At 39.8% G+C, this 24,828-nt stretch overlaps 1 protein-coding gene across 5 annotated transcripts in view; it reads left to right on the top strand.

The window, feature by feature from the left end:
• Positions 1-24,828, top strand: part of LOC126332472 (sterol regulatory element-binding protein cleavage-activating protein) — a 298,242-nt gene that overhangs the window by 16,785 nt on the left and 256,629 nt on the right. Inside the window, exons 1-2 of one of the 5 annotated variants that reach the window (XM_049996609.1) lie at positions 20,035-20,700; positions 22,472-22,681. In XM_049996609.1, the coding sequence (XP_049852566.1) occupies positions 22,497-22,681 (185 nt within the window). In that variant the 5' untranslated portion in view covers positions 20,035-20,700; positions 22,472-22,496. Of the gene's footprint in view, positions 1-20,034; positions 21,330-22,450; positions 22,682-24,828 lie in introns of those variants that run through there. The other 4 variants (XM_049996612.1, XM_049996611.1, XM_049996614.1 and 1 more) reach the window with 4 other exon arrangements.

Here is a 24,828-nt window from a genome sequence, read left to right on the forward strand (position 1 = left end):
AACAACAGAGAATTGATGCAAATAATTTCCACTCTTTGCATACAAAATGCACATTAACAAATGAGAGGTTGGTGCTGAGATGCAGCAGTGTGCCATCGATTGGTCAGCTTCTTTGCTCCAAGCGTGGTGGCACTGTGAATCAATGTGACTGGGAAAAAAATGGCTCTGAGCACTATGGGACTTAACATCTATGGTCATCAGTCCCCTAGAACTTAGAACTACTTAAACCTAACTAACCTAAGGACAGCACACAACACCCGGCCATCACGAGGCAGAGAAAATCCCTGACCCCGCCGGGAATCGAACCCGGGAACCCGGGCGTGGGAAGCGAGAACGCTACCGCACGACCACGAGATGCGGGCGTGTGACTGGGAACACCAAACTTTGGAGCATAAGCAGTGGACATTCCTACACTGTTCTGGCAGTGTCTCGTCCTTTGATGTCTGAACAAAACAGAGAAAAATTTCATGCGTAGTTATTCTCTGGAGATAGCAATGGCGGCACGACCCCTTCCACTCTGGGAGTAGGAGATTCGTTGGCTCTGTCGAGAAAAACGCGAAGCAGGCTGCAGCCTTACTTCAGTGAGAGCTGCCCAGCTCCCAGGAAACCTTAACGCTTCCTAATGAGATTCACTGACTATCTCCTGACGACAAATATGATCCATAAGCCACACCGCGAGAGTACGTTCCCAATTAGAAAAACGCAAACCTTTACTCCTAGCAAATGTGCCGGTGTACTATAAATAAAATTAATTATAGAATGGTGGCAAAAATGAATCAACATCTCATAACAATAAGTGACAGTAGCGTCACATCACCCTTCATCTCTCTTTCAAAAAGAATAATCCTCGTTCATCGCCTGATTGAGCATCCCAGACATTAACCAACTCACACAACTAGTGGAAACACAATACAGTCCCAGACAGTCTTCGATCAGGATTCTTGAAACAAAAAAAGAAAAAAAAAGACATTATACTGCTCTTTGATTTGAATAACATTATCATTTAAGAATAAATATGGTACCACAAGTCTGTACATAAAGACAACGCATTAGCAAAATCAAAATGTGCCATGAACTTGCGTTCCAATCGTAGTGGAAATGCTTACAGTCGATATGTTATTCCGTTGTCCCTCTCTGTACTGCTAAATGTGCTGGAACATTTGTTCTAAAAAAATTCGTCCTTTTCGAGACGCTGTCAGACAGTTCAATGAGTGTAATAGATCAGGCTTTGGTTGTGCCTGTAGGTTTTTCATTTTTGTAATGTAATGGTGATGGTAGTTGGAGGGCGAAATTGTGTTCCTGCTATATAGCAAGTTAAACCATTTATCAATATATATATATATATATATATATATATATATATATATATACAGTTCTGCTTTGGTTGTGCCTGTAAGTTTTTCATATTTGTAATGAGCGTTTGGCGTCATTGGCCGGGAGGCACCTTATGGGGCAGGTCCGGCCGCCTTGGTGCAGGTCTTATTACATTAGACGCCACATTGGGCGACCTGCGCGCCGGATGGGGATGAAATGATGATGAAGACAACACAACACCCAGTCCCTGAGCGGAGAAAATCCCCGACCCAGCCGGGACTCGAACCCCGGCCTCTTAAGACGGGAGTCCATCAAACTGACCATTCAGTGATCGGGGCGGACATTTTTGTAATAGTTTACAATAACAACTCCCAATGAGGAAACTGAATAAATCTGGTGTGCTCTCAGTCTCTGGAAATGTGGTCGTAGGCTAGCGCTTCTGCTGCGCACTCTTCTGCTCCTCCTTTCCCTAAGAACAACTGTATCTCACGTGCCCGTGCATTAATCTGTATCACTTTGCCTGGAAGAAATGGTGATGCTTTCTCTTTGACATTCTTGTAAGTGTGCTAGTGATATGAGGATGTGTGCCTCCCTCTCTTCTGAAATCAGTAGCATTTCCTGCGTTTGTACCTGTATCCACTTGCCTATAGTTCCCCGCTTTATCAGATGCAGGAGGATGACAAAGCACTAGTATCGTGTGTTTACGGCCACTATCGGAAACTGAATGGATACGTGTAGTTTTGCTCTATCTGCACTAACCTGAAAGGTTTCTAAGAGATAGAATAATGCTAAGTTCTTCTCAGGTAAGTTCACTACATGTTGCAGTTTTGCTGGAAATTCTTTTTGTGCCTGGTTTAATTTGTTATTTATTGTTCACATAATACTGCTGGTATACTGTGAAGCTAACTCATTAATTATTTTTTTTATTATACACTGACCTACAGAATTTTCCCCGACAAAGACAACTCAAACTTAACCTATTCATTTATTACCCACAATATATAAGCCCAACGCAATCTGACTATACATTGACAACATGACTTCCAATAATTAACACAAAAGAATGACCATGAATTGCAAGAAATCCTAACAATAATACAAATCCAAAAAATACGAAATTAAATAAATATGAAACTACCTCCAACTCTGTTAATTGCCTAAACTCATTTCTGTCACAAATGCCGACAGTGGAAACCCCATTCTTTTTCATTAGTTACTTTCCTCACAGAAAATCTTAATAGCATGAACTACAGCAAAGTAAGCAACTGCAGCAAAGTAAGTAGCAACAACAGCCAGCTAAACAAAAATATTCTAACTACTATATACCCTAACTACTAGGAGGCGTATGGCTGGCAAAAGAAAGATTTTGTTGAAGAGCAAACAATATATTTAGCAAATTTCACCTTATTCATGTAATATCCAGATCCAAAAATTATATAGTTGTCAATAATTCCTCTATCCAAACATTCTCAACCACACATCCATCCTCGTACCTTTCCTTGCGTATTTTCTTATAAACACATCATTTCATCTCACTTTACAATGCATGTCCTACCAGCACAGAGTCTTCACAACGAAAATCACGTCCATACACTTCCCTATCCAATCGCTAACTGCTAGTCCGTCCTACCACAGAATCTCTTCATAAGGGCGCAGAGTGCTGTCAGTGATATAAACACAGACTATAGCGCTGTCAACATACAATCACACTACTTGCAACTTCGCCAGTTCTGTAATCAATTATCTTACCATTCTTGTATGGTGTAATGCATTCTGTTGCATGTTCGGTAACTGTGTAGTATGCCATTCTACAGTGGTTTTGGTAGTATCTACTTCTACTCGTGTTTGCTCTACATAACACAGCTGGATGTGAACAGCGCGTAGCGTTGCGCAGTTGGGGGTGAGCCGCCGGCAGTGGTGGATGTGGGGAGTGAGATGGCGGAGTTTTGAGAGCGGATGATCTGGACAGAGACAGTGAATTTGTAAGACTAGATGTCATCAACTGATATATATATAATATGACTTTTGAACAATATTAAGATAAATACATTGTTTTTTCTCTTTCAAAATCTTTCATTTGCTAACTATGCCTATCAGTAGTTAGTGCCTTCAGTAGTGTGAATCTTTTATTTAGCTGGCAGTAGTGGCGCTCGCTGTATTGCAGTAGCTTGAGTAACGAAGATTTTTGTGAGGTAAGTGATTTGTGAAAGGTATAGTTTAATGTTAGTCAGGGATTATTGAAAGTCAGATTGCGTTGCGCTAAAAATATTGTGTGTCATTTTAGTGTTGATCAGAATAGGTAAAGAGCGAAATGCGAAATGTCTGAGTACGTTCAGTTCTGCTCAGCTGTTTTAAAATCAAATAACGCAGGGGCTTACCAGCACAGTAATTCATTAATTTTTCTAAGGGGGCGTTACAGAGTCTCAGCTCCTGATACACGGTTTGTACTTTCTCTTTGTGTGCTTCTTCATGTAGTCCCGTAAACACCTCTTGGAATCTACACACCTCAGTGCATGCTCCACGTTTGTCGAAGGTTAATCTTAACATCCACTGGTAGCTAGCTAGTAGCACGTCAAGCTGTCTGGAAAACAATATTCCAGAAATTAGAGGCTGCTTCTGAACTGTACTCAGTACTCCTCCCTTGACGAAACGAAGTGTTATCAGGATTATGATGACCTTCCTGGGTGTCCATGACGCCATCTGAGAGAAAGGAACCTTTTATCCTTCTTCCGACAAAGTGCATAAACGTACAAAAAAGAAAAGAAAAAGAAAATAAACTCTACCCTTATTATTGACCAGTACAAACTTCTGAACACTACCGTACGTGATACATCAGTAAATTCAAAGCAATACTTAAAGATAATGAGTCTACAGCAAACTGCATTAACAATATAAAAAATCTACTTGCCTCCTTGGCCGAGATCAGTCAGCTGCTGTGAGTGCTATGGAGTGGTCACACACCAAAGCTCCGATGTGAGCCACGTGTCACGTGTTGCGTTTACTTCGGCTGTTGCTTAGTGCTGTCTTCCTTATACAGTACATGGCGCACTTTATGATTCATCTTTTGTTCAGACTTCGCCTGTCCCAAGGCCTAGACACTGAGCGGTTAAAATATCACCACAGGATTTAATTGGATCCACCTGCCCATAGCCGGCCAGTGTGGCCGAGCGGTTCTAGGCGCTTCAGTCTGAAACCGCGCGACCGCTAAGGCCGCAGGTTCGAATCCTGCCTCGGGCATGGATGTGTGTGATGTCCTTGCAGCGAAGCCCATCGTTGAAATCACGCGGCTTTCTTATGGGTGGCAGTAAAGGGTGCTTGACTGATGACCTCGGATGTTAAGTCCCATAGTGCTCAGAGCCATTTGAACCATTTGAACCACCTGCCCATCGTTAGTAGTACAATGTACATCAAGATGGTCAATGACGAAGCGTGCGACAGGGTGCAAAAGGAGGCCAAACGTCCACTACATTTCTGTCATTTCGACGGCAACGAAATGCCCCTTTCCGTCGGTCATGCTGGTCTCAGCGTTCGAGTGATATGAATATTCGAACTACCAGCAGACGCCGTCACTGCGGCGCTCCGACCCCACGGCAACGTTCTGATACATTTTCCCTGACGATGGGTGTAATTCCAACTTTCCCGATTGATTTCAACCAATGTCCGCCCACAGACAAGGCCTGTCATTCGTCTGTGTCTTACGTCATGACCTGTCTCATCTAGATGACATTGACTCGATAATTGGACAGACTCTCGGCACAGGGGTATGGCGTAACGATTTGAGGATGAAATGTCTCCTCCACAGGACTGTCTACCGCCCCCCTCCCCCTCCAGACAAAGTTGCCTGTTAACATAGGAATCGACATTCAACAACAGCAGAACAGGTCTTCAGCTATTCCTTGCAGAGCCCCCCCCCCCCCCTCCCCCGAGGACGTTACATGCGTCTCCACCACTGCTAGCCCTTATGCACCAGTTCACCTCACTGAACATCAACATGATCAGCACCACACCAAAGCTAAAGCTCCTCTGTGATGAGCCTCAGGCCTCTTACATCGACGCCCTTCTTCAGGAACTTCGTGTTGCCATGCTACCATCAGTTAATGGCTATGCCTCATACACATATGTAGGCGATCACTTAGGGTGTGGAGTGGCCTTTTACACAAGTAAAGGGATGCTGATCACAGACATGACACTCTTCCCTTCTGACCGGGGCACGGCTTTAACCATCACTGATATGTGCATCATCAACATCTAGTCCACATCTTGCTCCACAAATCGATGTCAACAGTCCACGTTCCTTGAAGACAGTATGACCCCCTGTTTTCCATATGCTATGGTGGCTTCATTTTGATTGGCAACTTCAACTGGGTCCTCCACCCAAAGGACCAGACACTTGGTTATTTACCATGCCTGACGCTGTGTACCTTGGTTAAAGACTTTCATCTCATTGAGTTTTGGGAGAAGATTCATGGTGCTGCCCCCAATTATACCCATTGTACAGCACATTCTGTGAGCAGACTCGATCAGTTTTATATGTCTGTTCACTATGGAAATGGAGTCCCCAAAGCAGAAAAATGGACCTTTACATTTTCGGACCATGGCACAATCATCTGCACACTCACTGTCTCAGTTGGTCTGACATAGCAAAGGGTTCTGGGGTCTTGGAAGCTTAACACTTACGCACTTGGAGACCCGCATTGCTGACAACACATTGCCATTACATGGGCATCTCACAGAAAGTGTGTCCCAAGATACGAGTCCACGTTGCACTGGTACCTCAAGTAAGTGAAACCTGCAGTCACAAAGGTCTTCATCCAATCTAGCAAGGAAGCAGAAAGCGTGTCCCAAGATACGAGTACACGTTGCACTGGTACCTCAAGTAAGTGAAACCTGCAGTCACAAAGGTCTTCATCCAATCTAGCAAGGAAGCAGCGGTGTAGCATCGGGACACCATCAACTTTTACTACATCGTCCATCAAGAGCTCAATGTGCTCCCCCTGTCACCTGATGTCCATAGGGGGTGTCAGCATGCAAAAGCCCATCTCCTCACTCTCCAATGTGATAAAACTTATGGCATCAGGGTGCATTTGCAACAACAGAACCTTCTATAAGAGGAATTGCCATCCACGGACCATGCTACATCTGACCATGTTATCGACACTGACTCTTCGTCTCTGCTCTCACCATTTCCCGTGGTAATCGCCACATGATGCGAGCAGTGGCAGTGTCTTCCTCCACTGACGACTGCTGCCAATTTTCGACGACGACCTAGTGGCAGCGCCAATACCTGATGACCTTCACCCTGCTCCTGAAAAACCCTCACCATTGCAGAGTCGATGCCAATGATGTCTGTGATTACCACAGATGAGGTGGTAGACATGATTGACAAGGGGACAAAGAACAAGTCGCTAGGACCAGATGGTCTTTCAGCTGAGCTCTACTGGGCGTTCGCCATCTTAGTGCTTCCCCACTGGACAGTGACGCTTCAAGGACAATGAGCGCCTCTTAGTGGCGTGCATATGCATTGTCTTACTTATAGTCCTTTCACTGGAATAGATTGCATTTGGTTGTGGGGCTACCCCTCAAACGGCTCTGAGGGAATGCAGCGACCTCATGACGACAGCCACAGCTGTGTTGGCTCCACATACTGCTGGTCTCCTTTGATTTTAAAAATGCCTTGTCAGAGATGCCCCATGTCCACACTGCTGTATGCCATCACATTGGAGCTCCTCATCTCCAGTCATACAGTTTACCTACAGAGTTTCAACTTGCGCAGTCATATCCAATGCTGCAGGGTCTATGCAGATCATCTCCTACTTCTCTCCTGCTCCACACTGGAACTCAGTGATGCCATCCACTGAATCTAGCAGTATGGACACATTTCAATTAGCGTCCTTAATGTCACAATTAAATGATGTCAATGATGATGCATATCACTTGTGAACCCCAGGTTGTGGTGCCAGATCGGCATCCTCTTGGTACCACCCATTATTACTTAGTGATCAACTTTACAGGCTCCACACACCACAGTCCATATGGCATCATGTTCACTGCCATGTCCACCATAGCTTGAACCAGTTTGTCCTATGTCAACACGTATGTGGCCCCTAAAACAAGTAGATGTTGCCCAGATCCTCACGATGCCATTACTCTTTGGTCAGTCAGCCTTCTGATTCTTCGTGTCATCAGCGATACTTTTCAGAATCCGCTACATCAATCAAACATGGCGTCCTCTAAAACGCAGCCTCATATTCTTCAACACGCAGGTGTGATCCATTGCACTCTTTGTGTATACCATGCTGCTGCCCTGAAGGGTTCTTATCATCTTTAACATGCATTGTTTTGGATATCCTGTGATCAGTTTCTCTCCAACCATTGATCGATATAGCACATATCTCTCTGTTATTGTACCACATTGTAACTTATTTCATTGAACTCCTCTACAATCAGAATGAGTGGCAGTCGCCCACCCTTCCAATCTGAAGCACTTTTATCCTTTGTTTACGTCACCCACCCCTAACAACCCTGAACCAATGTCCTGGTTTAAATTCCAGACCCCTCTGCAGAATCTCATCATGAATTGAGGACATGTGACACTACTGATGGTGATCAATCTGGCAGATGGAGATATTAAACTTGGAAACCCCCATGGCGCTATATGCAAGGATTAACCTATATGTCAGAAAGGGGTTTCACCCTCTCCCTTCCCTCATCATCGTCATCGTCATTATTATTATCATTCAATACACACACACACACACACACACACACACACACACACACACACACACACACACACACACACAATACATACATGTAGTATTACAATTATTGTAACCTTGTAACTGAGTGAGGTGACGCAGTGGCTAGCACACTGGACTCGCATTTGAGAGCGCTTAAGACACTTTGTGACGATCGTCGTTAGGAACCTATTTTCCAACTTTTTTAGATGTTTGTTTCATACTAGTGTAGCTGTTGGGACTTGTGATAATGCACTGATGCAATAACTCTGTAATGAGCCACAAGAGACGATGGAAACCTTTACCAAAATATTCAGACTTTATCCCTGAACAACCTCTGAAAGTTTGTCGCTGGAATTCTCTTCGCCCTGTAGACGAGATTTAAAGTGCCCTCGCTGGTTACTGAAAACTTGTTTTCTCATGCGTCTGACTTCAGTTTGCACTAATGATAACCTCTTGAACTCTATGTACAGGTTGTTTTGGGTCCTAGTGTTATACAATTCATGTCTTTCACTATTTCTTGAGAAAAGAGAAATACTGCAAGTGACAAAGAACGTTATTGACTATATAGGATGTAAAAGAATGTGCTGAATATTTTGAGCGATGGTAGTAACTATCAAATCAAAAAAAGTCTCCTGTAAACATAGGCTCTGAAACACATACCTCAAGCCTATGAGTAGGCCTGCTTGCTCAACGGCAGAGATGTGCTTCACAGTAACAAAGGTGAACAAGTGCTCATAGCTCTTGAAGTATGCATTTTAGAGCCCATGTTTACTAGACATTTTTTCCAGTTTTGATCCATATTATCTCCTCTCAAAATTTGGAAAGCAAATAGTGTGCAGTAGAAGAGATGTGTTTCACAGTGTTGAAGATGTGAAAGCTGTCATAGTTCTTCAGATATGCTTTATAGAGCTCATGTTTGCAGAACTCTTTCTCTTGCTTTGATAGTTACTACCATCTCTCAAAATATTACAAACATTTTTTAACACCCTGTACACACCATTTGTCCAAAAAGTTTCGAAACTGATTTTATTCCTGGCGTATAAACGACGACAGCACAATAACTGCAATGGTAGCCATAACTAACAACTGTAAATAATAGATATGCATTCGATCTATCAGCTGTGACCGGACACTGCAAAGTAGTGGGCATGACCATAGTCTGCAAACATTCTTATTTGACGAATCACAATGCAGCAACATTCCTCAATCACGTGTTCAAGATATTCTCCACAAAGTTTTAAAAAAGAGGAAAGTGTATGCAAATTTGCCCCACACCTCTTGACTCCTGAACAAAAACAACAATGTGCAGATGCCCTTCGCGACATGATGGAAATGAAAAGGCGTACAGGACTTTTCTAGAAAAAAAAGTCAGAGATCTTGAGATTTAGTGTTATCGAAACAAATCTACCACAAAATGATGAAGTGTAGAAATTCAAACAACGGAAAATACAGGATGGAATATAACAGTAATATGAAAAGGAAAGTTGCCACTCACCATGTAGCAGAGATGCTGAGTCGCATATAGGCACAACAAAAAGAAAGTGTAGAAATTCAGATGACTTGATTCACATGCAGGCTAGTGTGACACATGAGTCGAACAAAGAAAGTCTGATCTGTCAGTTTCACATGGTTGTATGTTGTACCCAGATGAGGGAGGAAGGAGGGGGCAGACTACATAGAACAGGCAATGCACTGAAAATACTATCTTAACTTTTATCTATTATTTATCAATCCAGTTTCGAAACTTTTAGAACTGATGCGGCATCTGTGAAGTAGTTTTGAATGCACCCAGTTTTATTAAACCTTCTATGTTGGATTCCTAGAATTAACATCAGCCAAAATTGTTATAGAATACTTCTGTATTCCGAATTTGCTGTCTCTGTGAGCTGAGTGCCGCATAAAATGATTTCATAACTCATTAGTGAACGAAAATATGCAGAATAAATTAGTTTCTGTATATATAAATTGCACATGGCTGTCATACTGCCCACTGCAATTGTAAGTGAACTAAGGCACTCCATTAATTATAGACTGTGGGTTTTTCAAATGTGGTTGTGATCTATCCATAGCTTTAAAAACTTAACATTTTCTGCTTACTTTATTTCATTGCTTGAGATACTGGTTTTATACCTATGGTGTCCTATGAGAATAACTGTAGCTTACATTCTGTGTCATGTCAAAATTTAGCGATAATCCAAGTGATTTGAACCACTTGTTGATGTTTATGAATATTTATTTATCTGACTTTTCAGGGAGGGGATTGGTACCGTTTTTTGTTCCTATATTTGTGCCATCTACAAACTGTTCCAAAATCTGTAACTACTAGAGCTACAAGTGGAAGATCATGTATGTTTCTGATTGCCCCCCCCCTCCCCCTCCATGAACCATGGACCTTGCCGTTGGTGGGGAGGCTTGCTTGCCTCAACGATACAGATAGCCGTCCCGTAGGACCAACCACAACCAAGGGATATCTGTTGAGAGGCCAGACAAACGTGTGGTTCCTGAAGAGGGACAGCAGCCTTTTCAGTAGTTCCAGGGGCAACAGTCTGGATGATTGACTGATCTGGCCTTGTAACACTAATCAAAATGGCCTTGCTGTTCTGGTACTGCGAACGGCTGAAAACAACGGGAAACTACAGCTGTAATTTTTCCTGAGGGCATGCAGTTTTACTGTATGATTAAATGATGATGATGTCCTCTTGGGTAAAATATTCCGGAGAGAGAATGGTCCCCCATTCGGATCTCCAGGCGGGGACTACTCAAGAGGATGTTGTTATTAGGAGATCAGGAGAAAGAAAACTGGCGTTCTATGGATCGGAGCGTGGAATGTCAGATCCCTTAATCGAGCACGTAGGTTAGAAAATTTAAAAAGGGAAATGGATAGGTTGAAGTTAGATATAGTGGGAATTAGTGAAGTTCAGTGGCAGGAGCAACAAGACTTCTGGTCAGATGAATACAGGGTTATAAACACAAAATCAAATAGGGGTAATGCAGGAGTAGGTTTAATAATGAATAAAAAATAGGTGCACGGGTAAGTTACTACAAACAGCATAGTGAACGCATTATTGTGGGCAAGATAGACATGAAGCCCATGCCTACTACAGTAGTACAAGTTTATATGCCAACTAGCTCTGCAGATGACGAAGAAATTGATGAAATGTATGATGAGACAAAAGAAATTATTCAGGTAGTGAAGGGACACGAAAATTTAATAGTCATGGGTGACTGGAATTCGAGTGTAGGAAAAGGGAGAGAAGGAAACATAGTAGGTGAATATGGGTTGGGGCTAAGAAATGAAAGAGGAAGCCGCCTGGCAGAATTTTGCACAGAGCATAAGTTAATCATAGCTAACACTTGGTTTAAGAATCATGAAAGAAGGTTGTATACATGGAAGAACCCTGGAGATACTAAAAGGTATCAGATAGATTATATAATGGTAGGGGCAGATGTGGACACTGACCACAATCTATTGGTTATGAACTGTAGATTAAAACTAAAGAAACTGCAAAAAGGTGGGAATTTCAGGAGATGGGACCTGGATATACTGAAAGAACCAGAGATTGTACAGAGTTTCAGGGAGAGCATAAGGGAACAATTGACAGGAATGGGGAAAAGAAATACAGTAGAAGGAGAATGGGTAGCTTTGAGGGATGAAATACTGAAGGCAGCAGAGGTACAAATAGGTAAAAAGATGAGGGCTAGTAGAAACCCTAGGGTAACAGAAGAAATATTGAATTTAATTGATGAAAGGAGAAAACATAAAAATGCAATAAATGAAGCAGGCAAAAAGGAATACAAACGTCTCAAAAATGATATCGACAGGAAGTGCAAAATGGCTAAGCAGGGATGGCTACAGGACAAATGTAGGGATGTAGAGGCTTATCTCACTAGGGGTAAGATAGATACTGCCTACAGGAAAATTAAAGAGACCTTTGGAGAAAGGAGAACCACTTGCATGAATATCAAGAGCTTTAATGGAAACCCAGTTCTAAGCAAAGAAGGGAAAGCAGAAAAGTGGAAGGAGTATATAGAGGGCCTATACAAGGGCGATGTACTTGAGGACAATATTATGGAAATGGAAGAGGGTGCAGATGAAGATGAAATGGGAGATATGATATTGCATGAAGAGTTTGACAGAGCACTGAAAGACCTGAGTCGAAACAAGGCCCCGGGAGTAGACAACATTCCATTAGAACTACTGACAACCTTGGGAGAGCCAGTCCTGACAAAACTCTACCATCTGGTGAGCAAGATGTATGAGATAGGCAAAATACCCTCAGACTTCAAGAAGAATATAATAATTCTAATCCCAAAGAAAGCAGGTGTTGACAGATGTGAAAATTGCCGAAGTATTAGTTTAATAAGTCACAGCTGCAAAATACTAACATGAATTCTTTACAGACGAATGGAAAAACTGATAGAAGCTGACCTCGGGGAAGATCAGTTTGGATTCCATAGAAATGTTGGAACACATGAGACAATACTGACTCTACGACTTATCTTAGAAGAAAGATTAAGTAAAGGCAAACCTACGTTTCTAGCATTTGTAGACTTAGAGAACGCTTTTCACATTGTTGATTGGAATGCTCTCTCTCAAATTCTGAAGGTGGCATGGGTAAAATACGAAGAGCGAAAGACTATTTACAATTTCTACAGAAAGCAGATGGCAGTTATAAGAGTCGAGGGGTATGATAGGGAAGCAGTGGTTGGGAAGGGAGTGAGACAGGGTTGTAGCCTATCCCCGATGTTATTCAATCTGTATATTGAGCAAGCAGTAAAGGAAACAAAAGAAAAGTTTGGAGTAGGTATTAAAATCCACGGAGAAGAAGTAAAAACCTTGAGGTTCGCCGATGACATTGTAATTCTGTCAGAGACAGCAAAGGACTTGCAAGAGCAGTTGAACGGAATGGAAAGTGTCTTGAAATAAGGGTATCAGATAAACATCAACAAAAGCGAAACGAGGATAATGGAATGTAGTCGAAAGTCGGGTGATGCTGAGGGAATTAGATTAGAAAATGAGACACTTAAAGTAGTAAAGGAGTTTTGCTGTTTGGGGAGCGAAGGAACTGATGATGGTCGAAGTAGAGAGGCTATAAAATGTAGACTGGCAATGGCAAGGAAAGCGTTTCTACAGAAGAGACATTTGTTAACATCGAATATAGATTTAAATGTCAGGCAGTCGTTTCTGAAAGTATTTGTACAGCATGTAGCCATGTATGTAAGTGAAACGTGGACGATAAATAGCTTAGACAAGAAGATAATAGAAGCTTTCGAAATGTGGTGCTACAGAAGAATGCTGAAGATTAGATGGGTAGATCACATAACTAATGAAGAGGTATTGAATAGGATTGGGGAGAAGAGAAGTTTGTGGCACAACTTGACTAGAAGAAGGGATCGGTTGGTAGGACATGTTCTGAGGCAACAAGGGATCACCAATTTAGTACTGGAGGGCAGCGTGGAGGGTAAAAATCATAGAGGGAGACCAAGAGATGAATACACTAAGCAGATTCAGAAGGATGTAGGCCGCAGTAGGCACTGGGAGGTGAAGAAGCTTGCACAGGATAGAGTAGCATGGAGAGCTGCATCAAACTAGTCTCAGAACTGAAGACCACAACAACAACAACATGTATGATTGTTTCGAATTCTAAGTGCCTGTACTTATATGTTTCAACTGAAACTGGTACACTGCTTTCTGTCATCCACATAAAATAAGAACTATGAACCTACTGTGAAATTTAGAAGGTGGGGGACAAAATGAGATACTTGTGGAAGTAAAGCTGTGAGGATAGTTCGCGAGTCATGCTTGGGTATCTGAAGTGGTAGAACACTTGCCCGCATAAGATGAAGGTCCAGGTTCAAGTCCTCGTCTGGTATGCAGTTTTAAACTGCTAGGAAGTTTTATGAATCAACTGTAACTACTATTCCAAAAGATTTTAACTTCTACATTAGGATTTCATGCAGGCAAGCACCATATACGTAGATCACAATGTGTTGCCAGTGCTAGTAATTTCTTATTTATTGATTCTAATATATCATCTGTCAAGATAAATGTAAGGCTGTTCATTCAATAGTTTTTTTAAAACTCAAACTGAATATGTTTTCCTGTGTTAAAAGTTTACAAATTTTATTGTATATGACTCCTGAAAATTTTAGAAAATATTAGCAGTGATGAGAAGGGTCAGTAATTCTTTGCTAACGTTTTGTTTCCCTTCTTTGTAGAGTGGTTGGTTTGACAACAATGTTTTTAATTCTCTCCATGAAAGTATCTATGTGAAATGATCAATCACATAAGTAACACACTGTATAACTAAGTTCAGTTGAACAACATTTCATTATTTTCCTAGTGACTTTTGTAGAAACCATATTATTTTTAAGGAAGTTAGTAACATTTAAAATTTCTTTCAGAGATGTAGGATGACATTGAGTCGAACTTTATCAAATTTCTTTTTTCAAGACTTTTCTCATGAAATCTGAGCTATCTGCTAAGAAAGTGTATGAACCTTGATTATGTACTTCTGATGGAAAAAGGCTATTAAAAGCTTCTGTGATTTGTAACTCATTGGTTTGGAACAATTAATCTCCTCCCACTGGTTAATTCCTTAGGAAAACTGATTGCAAAGTATCTTATGACTATGCTATAGAATGTAACAATTATTACAGGAGTGTTCTATACTTCTTTGGAGTCTGTATTACACAAATTCTTCTGGAACTTATCAAACCCTTTCTTATTATATCCATATTCACATTCATACTTTAATGTTTAGATGATGTTCAGAAGCACTTGTTAAATCTACATTTGCGTGATTTTGAGGGTGCAATTCATCTAAACATGTCTGATCCACGCTAACTACTTATACCATGCAGCAATGCTGCTTAGTTTTTGCTGGATTACTGGTTATTTTACTGTCCCTCTTAACACATATCGACAAAAACGAATTTTGGACGACCGTAACAAACAGAAATTTCTTCTTCAAAAATAATTTTGTTTGTAACGAGACACAAGTCGACTCTCCATCGACATTCAGGGTCGATTGAAAGATGTGATGAGCAGTATATGTTTGGGCTGACTCTGCAAATACATAGGAAAAATGAAATTGCAAATATCTGCCAAGACACCAGAGAAAATGCTCCTGAGTACTCTTAGGATGGACACCCTGTATAAGGAAAACTTCCTACATTGGTTGTGGTCCTTCTGTCTCTGTTGTAAATCTACATCTACATAAATGCCTGTATCTACATCTATTCTCTTCAAACCAGCATGAGGTGCATGGCAGAGGGTACGACCCATTGTACTAGTTATTAGGGTTTCTTCCTGTTCCATTTAGGTATGGAGCTTGGGAAGAATGATTGTTTGAATGACTCCATGTGTGCAGTAATTATTCTAATCTTATCTTCACGAATTCTATGTGAGAGACGCATACAGAGTTGTAGTATATTCCTAGAGTAACAATTTAAAGCCAGTTCTTGAAGCTTCATCAATAGATTTTCTCAGGCTAATTTATGTCTACCTTCAAGAGTCTGCCAGTTCAGTTCCTTCAGTATCTCTGCGACACTTTCCCATGGATTAAACAAACTTGTGGCCATTTATGCTGTGCTTCTCCATATACATTCAATATCCCCTATCAGGCCTATCTGGTACAAGACCCACACAATTCAGCAATATTCCAGAAGTGGTTGCAAGAGTAATCTGTAAGCAATCTCCTGTTTAGACTGTTGACACTTTCCCAGTGTTCTACCACTAAATCAAAGTCTACCACTTGTTTTGCCAACAACTGAACCTAAATGCTCATTCCATTTCATATCCATGCAGAGTGTTACAGCCAGCTATTTGTATGAGTTGGCTGATTCCAACAGTGACTCATTTATATTATAGTCATAGGATACTACGATTTTTCGTTTTACATTTATGAACATTTAAAACAAATTTCCAACCTCTGCACCACTTTGAAAACTTTTCAGGATCTCTCCCAATATTTATGCAGCTTCTTTCAGGTCATACTTTATTACAGATAACTACATCATCTACAAAATGCCTGATTTCACTATTAATATTGTCTGCAATATAATACACAGTATGAACAGCTAGGATCCCAACATCTTTCCCTGGGGCACACCCAAAGTTACTTCTACATCTGATGATGATTCTCCATCCAAGATAACATATTGGTTCTCCATACCAAAAAGCCCTCAATTCAATCACAAATTTTACTTGATATCCTATGTGATAGTACTTTTGACAATTAGCGTAGGTGTGCTACTGAGTCAATGCTTTTCGGAAATACAGAAACACTGTATCTACCTGATTGCCTGATCCAAAGCTTTCAGAATGTCAAGTGATAAAAGCGCGATTTGGTTCTCACATCATCGATGTTTTAGATATTCACGCTAGTTGGCATTTAGAAAGTCATCATGTTCAAGATAACTCATTAGGTATGAGCTCAGAATAATTTCTAAGACTCTACAGCACATCGATATCAAGGATATTGGACAGTGGTTTTGTGGATCACCTCTACTATCCTTCTTGTAGATGGGTGTGACCTGTGTCTTTTTGTAAGATTGTGCACGGATTTTCGTTAGAAGGATTTACGAAAAATTACAGTTAGAAGAGGAGCTAACTTGGCCTCAAATTCAATATAGAATCTGAGAGGGATTCCATTGAACCCTGAAGCTTTGTTCAATCTTAACAATTCCAGCTGTTTCTCAACATCACTGACACTAATACATATTTCATTCATATTTTCAGTGGTACAAGGATTAAAGTGGGGTAATTCCCTTGGGTTTTCATTCGTAAAGGAACATTTGAAAATGGAGTCAAGCGTTTCACCTTTTGTCTTGCTATCCTCAATTTCATTCCTGTCTCATTCACTAGGGACTGGACACTTACTTTGGTACCACTAACAGTTGTTACATATGACAAGAATTTCTTTGGGTTCTGTGGAAAGTCACTTGGCAATATTCTACAATGGTGGTCACAGAAGACAAGACGCATAGCTCTCTTGAAAGCGAAATGCATTTCATTCAGCATCTTATGTTTCGTTTTATACATATTACGCAGTAATCTCAGTTTCTTTAGAAGTTTCTTTACAGTGACTTTGTACCATGGAGACTCCATCCCATTTTGAACTATGCTATTGCATACATATCTATTCAGTACATGGTCAACCATCCTTACAATCTTGAGCCAGATTTCCTCCACATGCTCCTGCCCTGTGCTGAAAGTTTCAAGTTCCCCATTGTGACATGACACTACTGATTTTTTTATCTAGTTTGCTGAACATACATATATGTTTCTGCTTTTTTTAGTTGTCCTTTGTACTTTGGTAACCATTGTTGCTGCAACCACATCATGATCACGGATACCAGTTTCGATGTGGATATCCTCAAAGAGGCCAGGTCTATTTGTTGCCATTAGATCCAATACATTTCCTCATGAGTGACGTGCCTTACTATCTGTTCTAGTTTACAGAGAAAACATTCAGAGAAGGCATTCTCAGGATGTCTTATCATGACCAACACTAACAACTAATTGTTGGATGATTAAAGTCTCCACCGATGGTTACAGAGTGATTGGGGAACTTATGTACAAGTGAACTGAGGTTTTCTCTACAGCATTCAGTTACATCAGGAGATGAGTGTGGTGGGCGGTTAGAGAGACCCCATTATCATTTTTTTGCCCACCCCTGATACTGAGACTTGCCCAAATAATCTCACATGCAGCTACAATTTCTGTCCCAGTGGTTTTGAGTTTCTTGTCTACTACGATATACACTTAAATTCCACCAAAAATTTCACTGCTGTCAATTTCATGTTTCAATCAGTTTTCTGTGCCTAGTATAATTGAGCTTCACTGCTTTTCAGGAGCGCTTTAAATTCTGGCACTTTGTTGCGTACGCATCGGCTGTTTACTATTAGGATGGGAGGCACTTCTTTCGATCTTACGCTGATACTTCAGGGTTTGCGAAAATATATAGCTTCAGTAATAATATCCTCTATATATAGTTAGTAAGACAAAATCAAGTAAAGTAAGGAAACACTAGCTAGCTGCGTTACCAAATGCAGAACGATCCACTAGAAGGCTACGGTTTATGTTCAAAAATTATCTTTTCTTTATTAAAGTCTACAAAACTGCCATCTTTCTTATTACAAAGCATTGCGTCCTCATTTAACCCTATGTTGCTTGACGGTACTTAAAATTACCAGTAAGTTTTGGCTCTCATTATTTTCTCGTGGTGCAGTTTCGTCATCTGAGAGCCTGTCGGTATGTAACAGTAACTCTGCTCTACTGTTTCATAGATGTTATTGTGCAATACATAGACCTCTCTGGCGCTCAGAGCTTGAAATTGTTTTTCGCGCGCTGCTGTGAAAACAGAAGATTGTATGTCCTTGTTTCCATGGCGTTGCCTGAATTTGTGCGCAATTTATTGAAACTTCCGTTGAGTTTTCCATTGTGCGTACTTACCTTCTTTGTTTTTTTTAATAATAGTTTGAAGCATTACGTTATAAGTGAATGAGATAAAGTGGAAAATATAAGGCGGACTTATTAGTACCATCAGGTTGTGCGAACACTTTATTGTAGCAACAATGCGTTACCTCTCACTAGTTGTTCTGTCCACTTTTTCTCACACAGAAATCCGTAAATACATTTGCCTGTGGAACAATTAGAACAAACAGCAAAGGTTTGCCAGGGAATTTGCCAAAAGAAAAATTTCTAAAGCAAATCACAGAGAGTCATCTTTAGACCTAACAGTATTTCAATGGAAGGAAAATAAAGTAGTGTATTTTGCGTCAAACTCCCATGGCACTGAGCAGAGCGCAGTGACAAGAAAACAGAAAGATGGAACTAGTATGACTATACCATGTCCAGTTGCTGTATGTGATTACACAATAAAAACATGGGTGGTGTGGATCATGCAGACAGATTACGTTCAACTTATCGCTTGACAAGCGATGAAAGAAATGGTGGCACCGTCTCTTCTGGGAGCAATAGCAATTGCTTTTGTCAATGCTTACGTCATTTTCAGTGATCTACATGGGGCACTGCCACTGCTGGAATTCAGGCGTGCTGTGGCACTAGGGCTAATGAATGAGCAGCAAGTGCCAAATCTCAAAAAGAGAAACTCTGGTAAAAATGAAATAACTCTCCCAAAGAGGAGGAAGGATAACTTTTCTGTTCCGAAGGATGAATGTCTTGGCACCGAGGAAACCATTTTGTAGTGTTCAGTTGTAAAAGAGGACGATGCGAAATGAGTGCGAAAAATAAAATTCAGTCAAGACCACATTCACACTGTAGCACATATAAAGGGTATTTGTGCTGCAATGAGAAAAAGAACTGTTTCCTACAATTTCATGAGGTATCACTAAATATGTGATATGTATATACTGTCAAAAATCTAAAGCTAAGTTACTATGTATTGTGAAGTTGCTCTAGAATAAATTGATGCGAAATTTAAAAAAAAATCAGAAATATCATATTTCTGTTAATTAATTTTCTAATGTAAAAATATTTAATATTTATGTGGAATGAAGTACAAGTTATAAAATTTGGAGCTTTTTTCTGCGCATGTTGTGATTCTGTCCAAGGACTCTTGACGGTACTTATGAGTACCAGGAGAGAAAAAAGTTGTGAAAAATAAAATAAAATTTTACAAAAAATCCTACCTTCATTTGAGGCCACAATAACATAAATTTTGCAAAGAAAATGTTAAAAAGTAAATTTTTTCTTATGTCAGGAAACAAAGGGTTAAATTATGTACATAGAAAAATTTGTCGTAAGCATAAAATTTAGTGTGATACAGTGTGGTTGGAGATTGGAAATGAATTTGTCCACATGATATTCTCTTGGAATGGCCCATGTATATTGATTATGATTCAAAATTGGTGTAGGCATCTTTTCATTCTAAACCTGTTACGCGCCAGAGTTAAAATGAATTTAATCTCGATTGTTCTCGAGAGTGCTTTTGCATTTATCATCATTGTGTTGGTATCCCTGCGAAATGTGTTGGTTATGATCATACATGTATACATCTGCGATGCAGAAGACGTGTGCGTGAATGAGAATGTGTGCGACAGTGTTCATAATAAAGTTTGTTGCTCGAATGTTTTTAATACAGGTCTTCCAGTGATAGTTTTAGTGGAGATGAATTGCGACACACCAGTATCGAAAGCATACGTTAGGAAATGCAGAAACAGTGTACTTATAGGCATACGAATACGTTAGAACACCTACGCCCACTTTCATGAGCATAAAGTGGTTTTTCGATCTATTTTAGAATCATTTCTTGTGGCATATCTAAATGAAAGTGTAACGTTTTGCCTGTTGGTTACGTGTGCTTAGAACAACATGGGCCGTAAACTGCCGTCAGTGTTGTAAACTTTGACAAGAGACGTGAAGTGTTGTGTAATTGTGTAACACGGGAAAACGCTGTACAGTTGTCATTTACATTTGAGCGTTTTAAAACACAAATATATTATTAAAGATTTTCGTGAAGCATGTTGCGGTCATGGGTTAATGAAGCGGTAGGTGTATTGTGAAGGGAAGTGCACTGTTCGAAAAATTGTTAATAAGGTTGTGGTTACTTAAAACAATATTTACGGGCCAATTACCACTATCAGGCAAAGAAGAGCACAAAGTCTGGAAAATAGTGAGGTATGATTGCGATATTATTGTTAATAGATAATTGATATTGAATACTAACTGTATATCTTTACTTTTGTCCGCACCACTTGTTTTTAGCTTTCTAACAAAGCATAGCATTAAGTAAAGTGACATTGCACTGTAGGTAAAGAATCCGTAGTCTAACAGACTACAACGTTTTACGGTGTTGTCGTCACCATGGTAACGCCATTGTTTGTTTACATAGCCAGGTTGTAAAACGATAGGCACATCAACAATGTATTATCAGTGAAGCATATAGTGGCATTTTACACCATTTGACATAAAGTGGGCGAATTTGTAATCTTTGGGATTCGCTAGTCATCGACAGCATGAGATGAACACCAGTGTTTCATATTGCGGTCGTTGTACTAGGCTATTGTTGGACAATCACTGCGTTTGTAGGAAGGGAGCCAGTGTGACCGGCAATGTCAAATTCATCAGGAGCTTGTTAAGGAAGTGCTTTCTTAGCACGCTGCCCGTAAGACGTTGCGCGTGTCTTACTTAAGTGGTATTATTTTTATGTGCGTGTTTGAAAATGGTCCACTAAAAATTGTTTGGAGGCATTAGTGGATTACGCCTTCTGTGTATCTAAATGCAACCAGGAGTGTGTCAAAAACTGGGTAAGTTTATATTTGCTTGGTCCAGCGGACAAAATACTATTGCAGTAGCAACGCCATCCCATATTATCGTAATGTGTTTACGGCTGTTTCTTCCAATCACTACCGTATAAATTGTGAATAGGTACAGTGTTACCAACAATTTGAAAGATGACAAATGTCAATGTCTCGGCGTCAACGCTATTGCCAAATATTCAATCTTTACATTGATGGGCGTGTTGGGAAGTTTGGAAAAGGATTTAGTTTTCCTTCTTCGATGGATTTCGAACTAGAAGTTAAACTGTTATGGGGCTTTGTCTTCAGTAGCTCTTATTAATCTTGATAGTGAAAAAACATTTTATAGTGCAATAGTAGTTAAAATATTTGAGTTCTTCTTCGATGGCCTTACTGAAACATTAAGTTTTATTTCTTGGCGCTCTGAATCACTTTGCGTTAGTAAATAGCAGCCCATGTACGAGTGACTTAGCCTATTGTATTTTCCTCAAAATTTGTTAGAGTGAAAAGTTTGTAACAGTTTGTTGGATGAAAGTTTATTAGCAATACAGCAACTTGAATCTCCTGCGGAGTACTTACTGTGGCACTAAAATTTGTAAAGAAAGTGCAACCACAAATTATTTTTCACAAGTTGATATATCAGCATCACATTGTGTCACCAATTAACTGTACAACTTCGCCGTGTGCTGAAAGTAAAATATTCCATAAAATGCGCTGATGACTTATAAGTATCATAACTGGGCATGTAGGTATTTCCATTATTACTTATGAATGGATAATGTGTGCAGCAGTTAAACATTGCCAGGTTTTTAAAAATTGATAAAATAGTGGATTAAAAAAAATTTAACCTATGATTTAGGATGAACTGTCAAGATAAACAACTTCTTATTTGTTGGATTATTTGCCCTGTTTGTCAGCTTATTTCACAAAATGTCTTTCATTACTGGTAACCTTGAGATGTAGCTATCAATTCTCATGTTGTGTGTAAAAATGTGACTCCTGTTATAAGAATTTACAAGAGGTTTCAAATTATATTATGATAGTAATAACGTCTAAGATAGTTGTCAAATAGAAAGCTTTGTTCATTGTATCCTTTCTAGGTTAAGTGCTTTCAGTGCTGTTATTTTCAGAGGTATGTTTACCATGTCTAGCTTCTTGCTGTGGTGGTAATGTGGGATGGCAACTTCCGTGTCACCACCAGATGGGCCTGCCCATGTGAACTCACATTCACATCAGCGATCAAGCACACGAGTGTCTCTGCCAGAGAAAGTTTCACAGCTGTATTACGCCCACGGACTGTTCTGTGCTAGTCATCAGTGGCTTGTTTTGGGATTTGCTGCCATTGTTGTTTTGTTGTGCTGGTGAGTGAGACTGCATCTATTCACTTTCTGAGCAGCAGAATCGAGAGGAAAGTAGTACTTGAATTCATTATAGTTTTGCTTAGGAATTCATTATAGTTTTGTTTAGTTGCTCCATTTGGAGAAATTGGAGAGATAGCTTTTAGGTATGTTTGTGTTTCAATTAGTTGCCTACTAATAACTGTTTTTAGCTGAAGCGATTCACAAAACATATGTCATTAAGGTAGTAATGTAGTGAAATTCTGCACTCATATTTACGCCATAAATTGGGACTTTTTTTTTTCCAATTGTGCCTTGTAAATTTATCATTACATACACACTGTAATTTGATTCTTCAGACAGGAATTTCTGCCGACTAAAGTAAGGGATTCCTCATATTACTTCAGTCCCTCCAGTCTCCTCATGAAGTGCCAAATTACTGTGTGTGTGTGTTTTTTTTTTTTTTTTAATAAGAGAATTGTCACAGAATTATTTCATACCACTCAGTCTCCATTGTGCTCCATATGGTTGAGAGCGGTGGTGGTGGTGGTGGTGGTGGGGGGGGGGGGGGGGTAGTTGGTTATGGGCAGGTGCTGTAGGGGAAGTGCCGTTCTAAACTGAAGCCTGCACTCACATTTTCTTGAAATATTAAGTGGAGCCCCTCTGTGGCCACGGTTACATAGCGACATACGAAAATCTTTACTGTCATACCTGCATTGGTTAGTATATAGAAAAAATCCTGCTAAAAATGCAGTGATTTATTTTCGCCTAGGTTGTTAACCATTTTTAACTTTTCAGAGAAGCATCTCGAGTGGCGAATTTCAAGTAATACCTACACATTTTTGGGGTTGCCTGTTAAAATTTGCTTCTTTTGCCAAAATACAGCAGAGTTTACAGTGTCAGATAAATAACACATTTTGCAGATGCAGTTGTGAGAGAATTCTGAACAGTGGTTTATTAAGTGAGGACCTGAAAAAAGTAAGGTCACTAGCTTACGAAAAAGCACATCCTCAATACAAAAATAAACAAGTTATGTCTTCATTTATGTTCTTTAAAAGCCCATAAAATTTATCATTTCATTAGTTATTGAAGGCCCTTAAACATTAGGCCTACAGTCTTTTGTCGAAAAAGTTAGAGGAATAATATAGCAGATAACGAGGTTTGTATAATAACCATATAGCAAAATACTCTCCTCATTGCGTGCTATCATTTGCCAAAATCTCATTTCAGTACTTCAAACCGCTTATGAAATATGAGGAATGTTATGGATGTTTTACTCCGCCATTATTGCTGGTGTGGCACAATCACAAATGAGTGTGCTACAGCTATCAATTTTCTTCAGCATAAAGTAGAACTCAATATGTTAGCTAAATTTCATACATACCAACATATTGTGTAATATGCACAATGACTATGACAATTAACGAAATGAATTGTACGTCGTAATAACCTGACATTAGAAGCTATAAGTAGCACAAAGATGAAATTCTTTTTTGGAAGAGTTTGTGTAAAATTGTTTAAGAAAAGATTGCAGAGCTTGCACTGCAATTCTGTCATTGCCAACCAGCTGAAAGCTGACCATCAGTCGGCTTCCCCTTCCAAATAAACGATTGAGCTTCTGCTTTTTTTTCCTTACTTTGTGCAGTATTGAAGGAGTCCTCAATTCTAAAGTGTAATTTTTGTTGTTTCATGACATTATCAGTACTGGGCAGATATAAACGTAAATTACAATGAGCGTGTCACACTTATCAATGATGCTTCTTAATGAGTACAGTACAGAGTTGTATATTCTGTTGTAATTGTAATCCTTTAAGTTTTGGTTACAGCCTTGGTATCAATGAACTTCCTTGTTTTATGTATAGAATTCCTTCAGATTCATTACTTGTGGTCATGTTTCATCATTACTTTCAACTTTAACTTGTTTTGAAACCTTTTCAAATTTTTGCCTCCTTAAATGCTTAAGAAACAAAAATACTTTTTCAGCATGTTAACATGTGCTCACATTTTTGCTATTCTTAATTTATTTATATTTTTGCCGGTCCTTTCAACATCTTATTGCACAGGATGGTGGGAATTTTCATTGGATGTTATCTATCTATTTCACAAACCCGACGTGGTAAGGGTCCCAGGCTGATGAACAAAATTCAAGCATTGGTCAGACAGTTGTTTTG

The sequence above is a fragment of the Schistocerca gregaria genome, chromosome 2 (genome assembly GCF_023897955.1).
Source record: "Schistocerca gregaria isolate iqSchGreg1 chromosome 2, iqSchGreg1.2, whole genome shotgun sequence".
In the NCBI taxonomy this organism is placed as follows: Eukaryota; Metazoa; Arthropoda; class Insecta; order Orthoptera; family Acrididae; genus Schistocerca; species Schistocerca gregaria.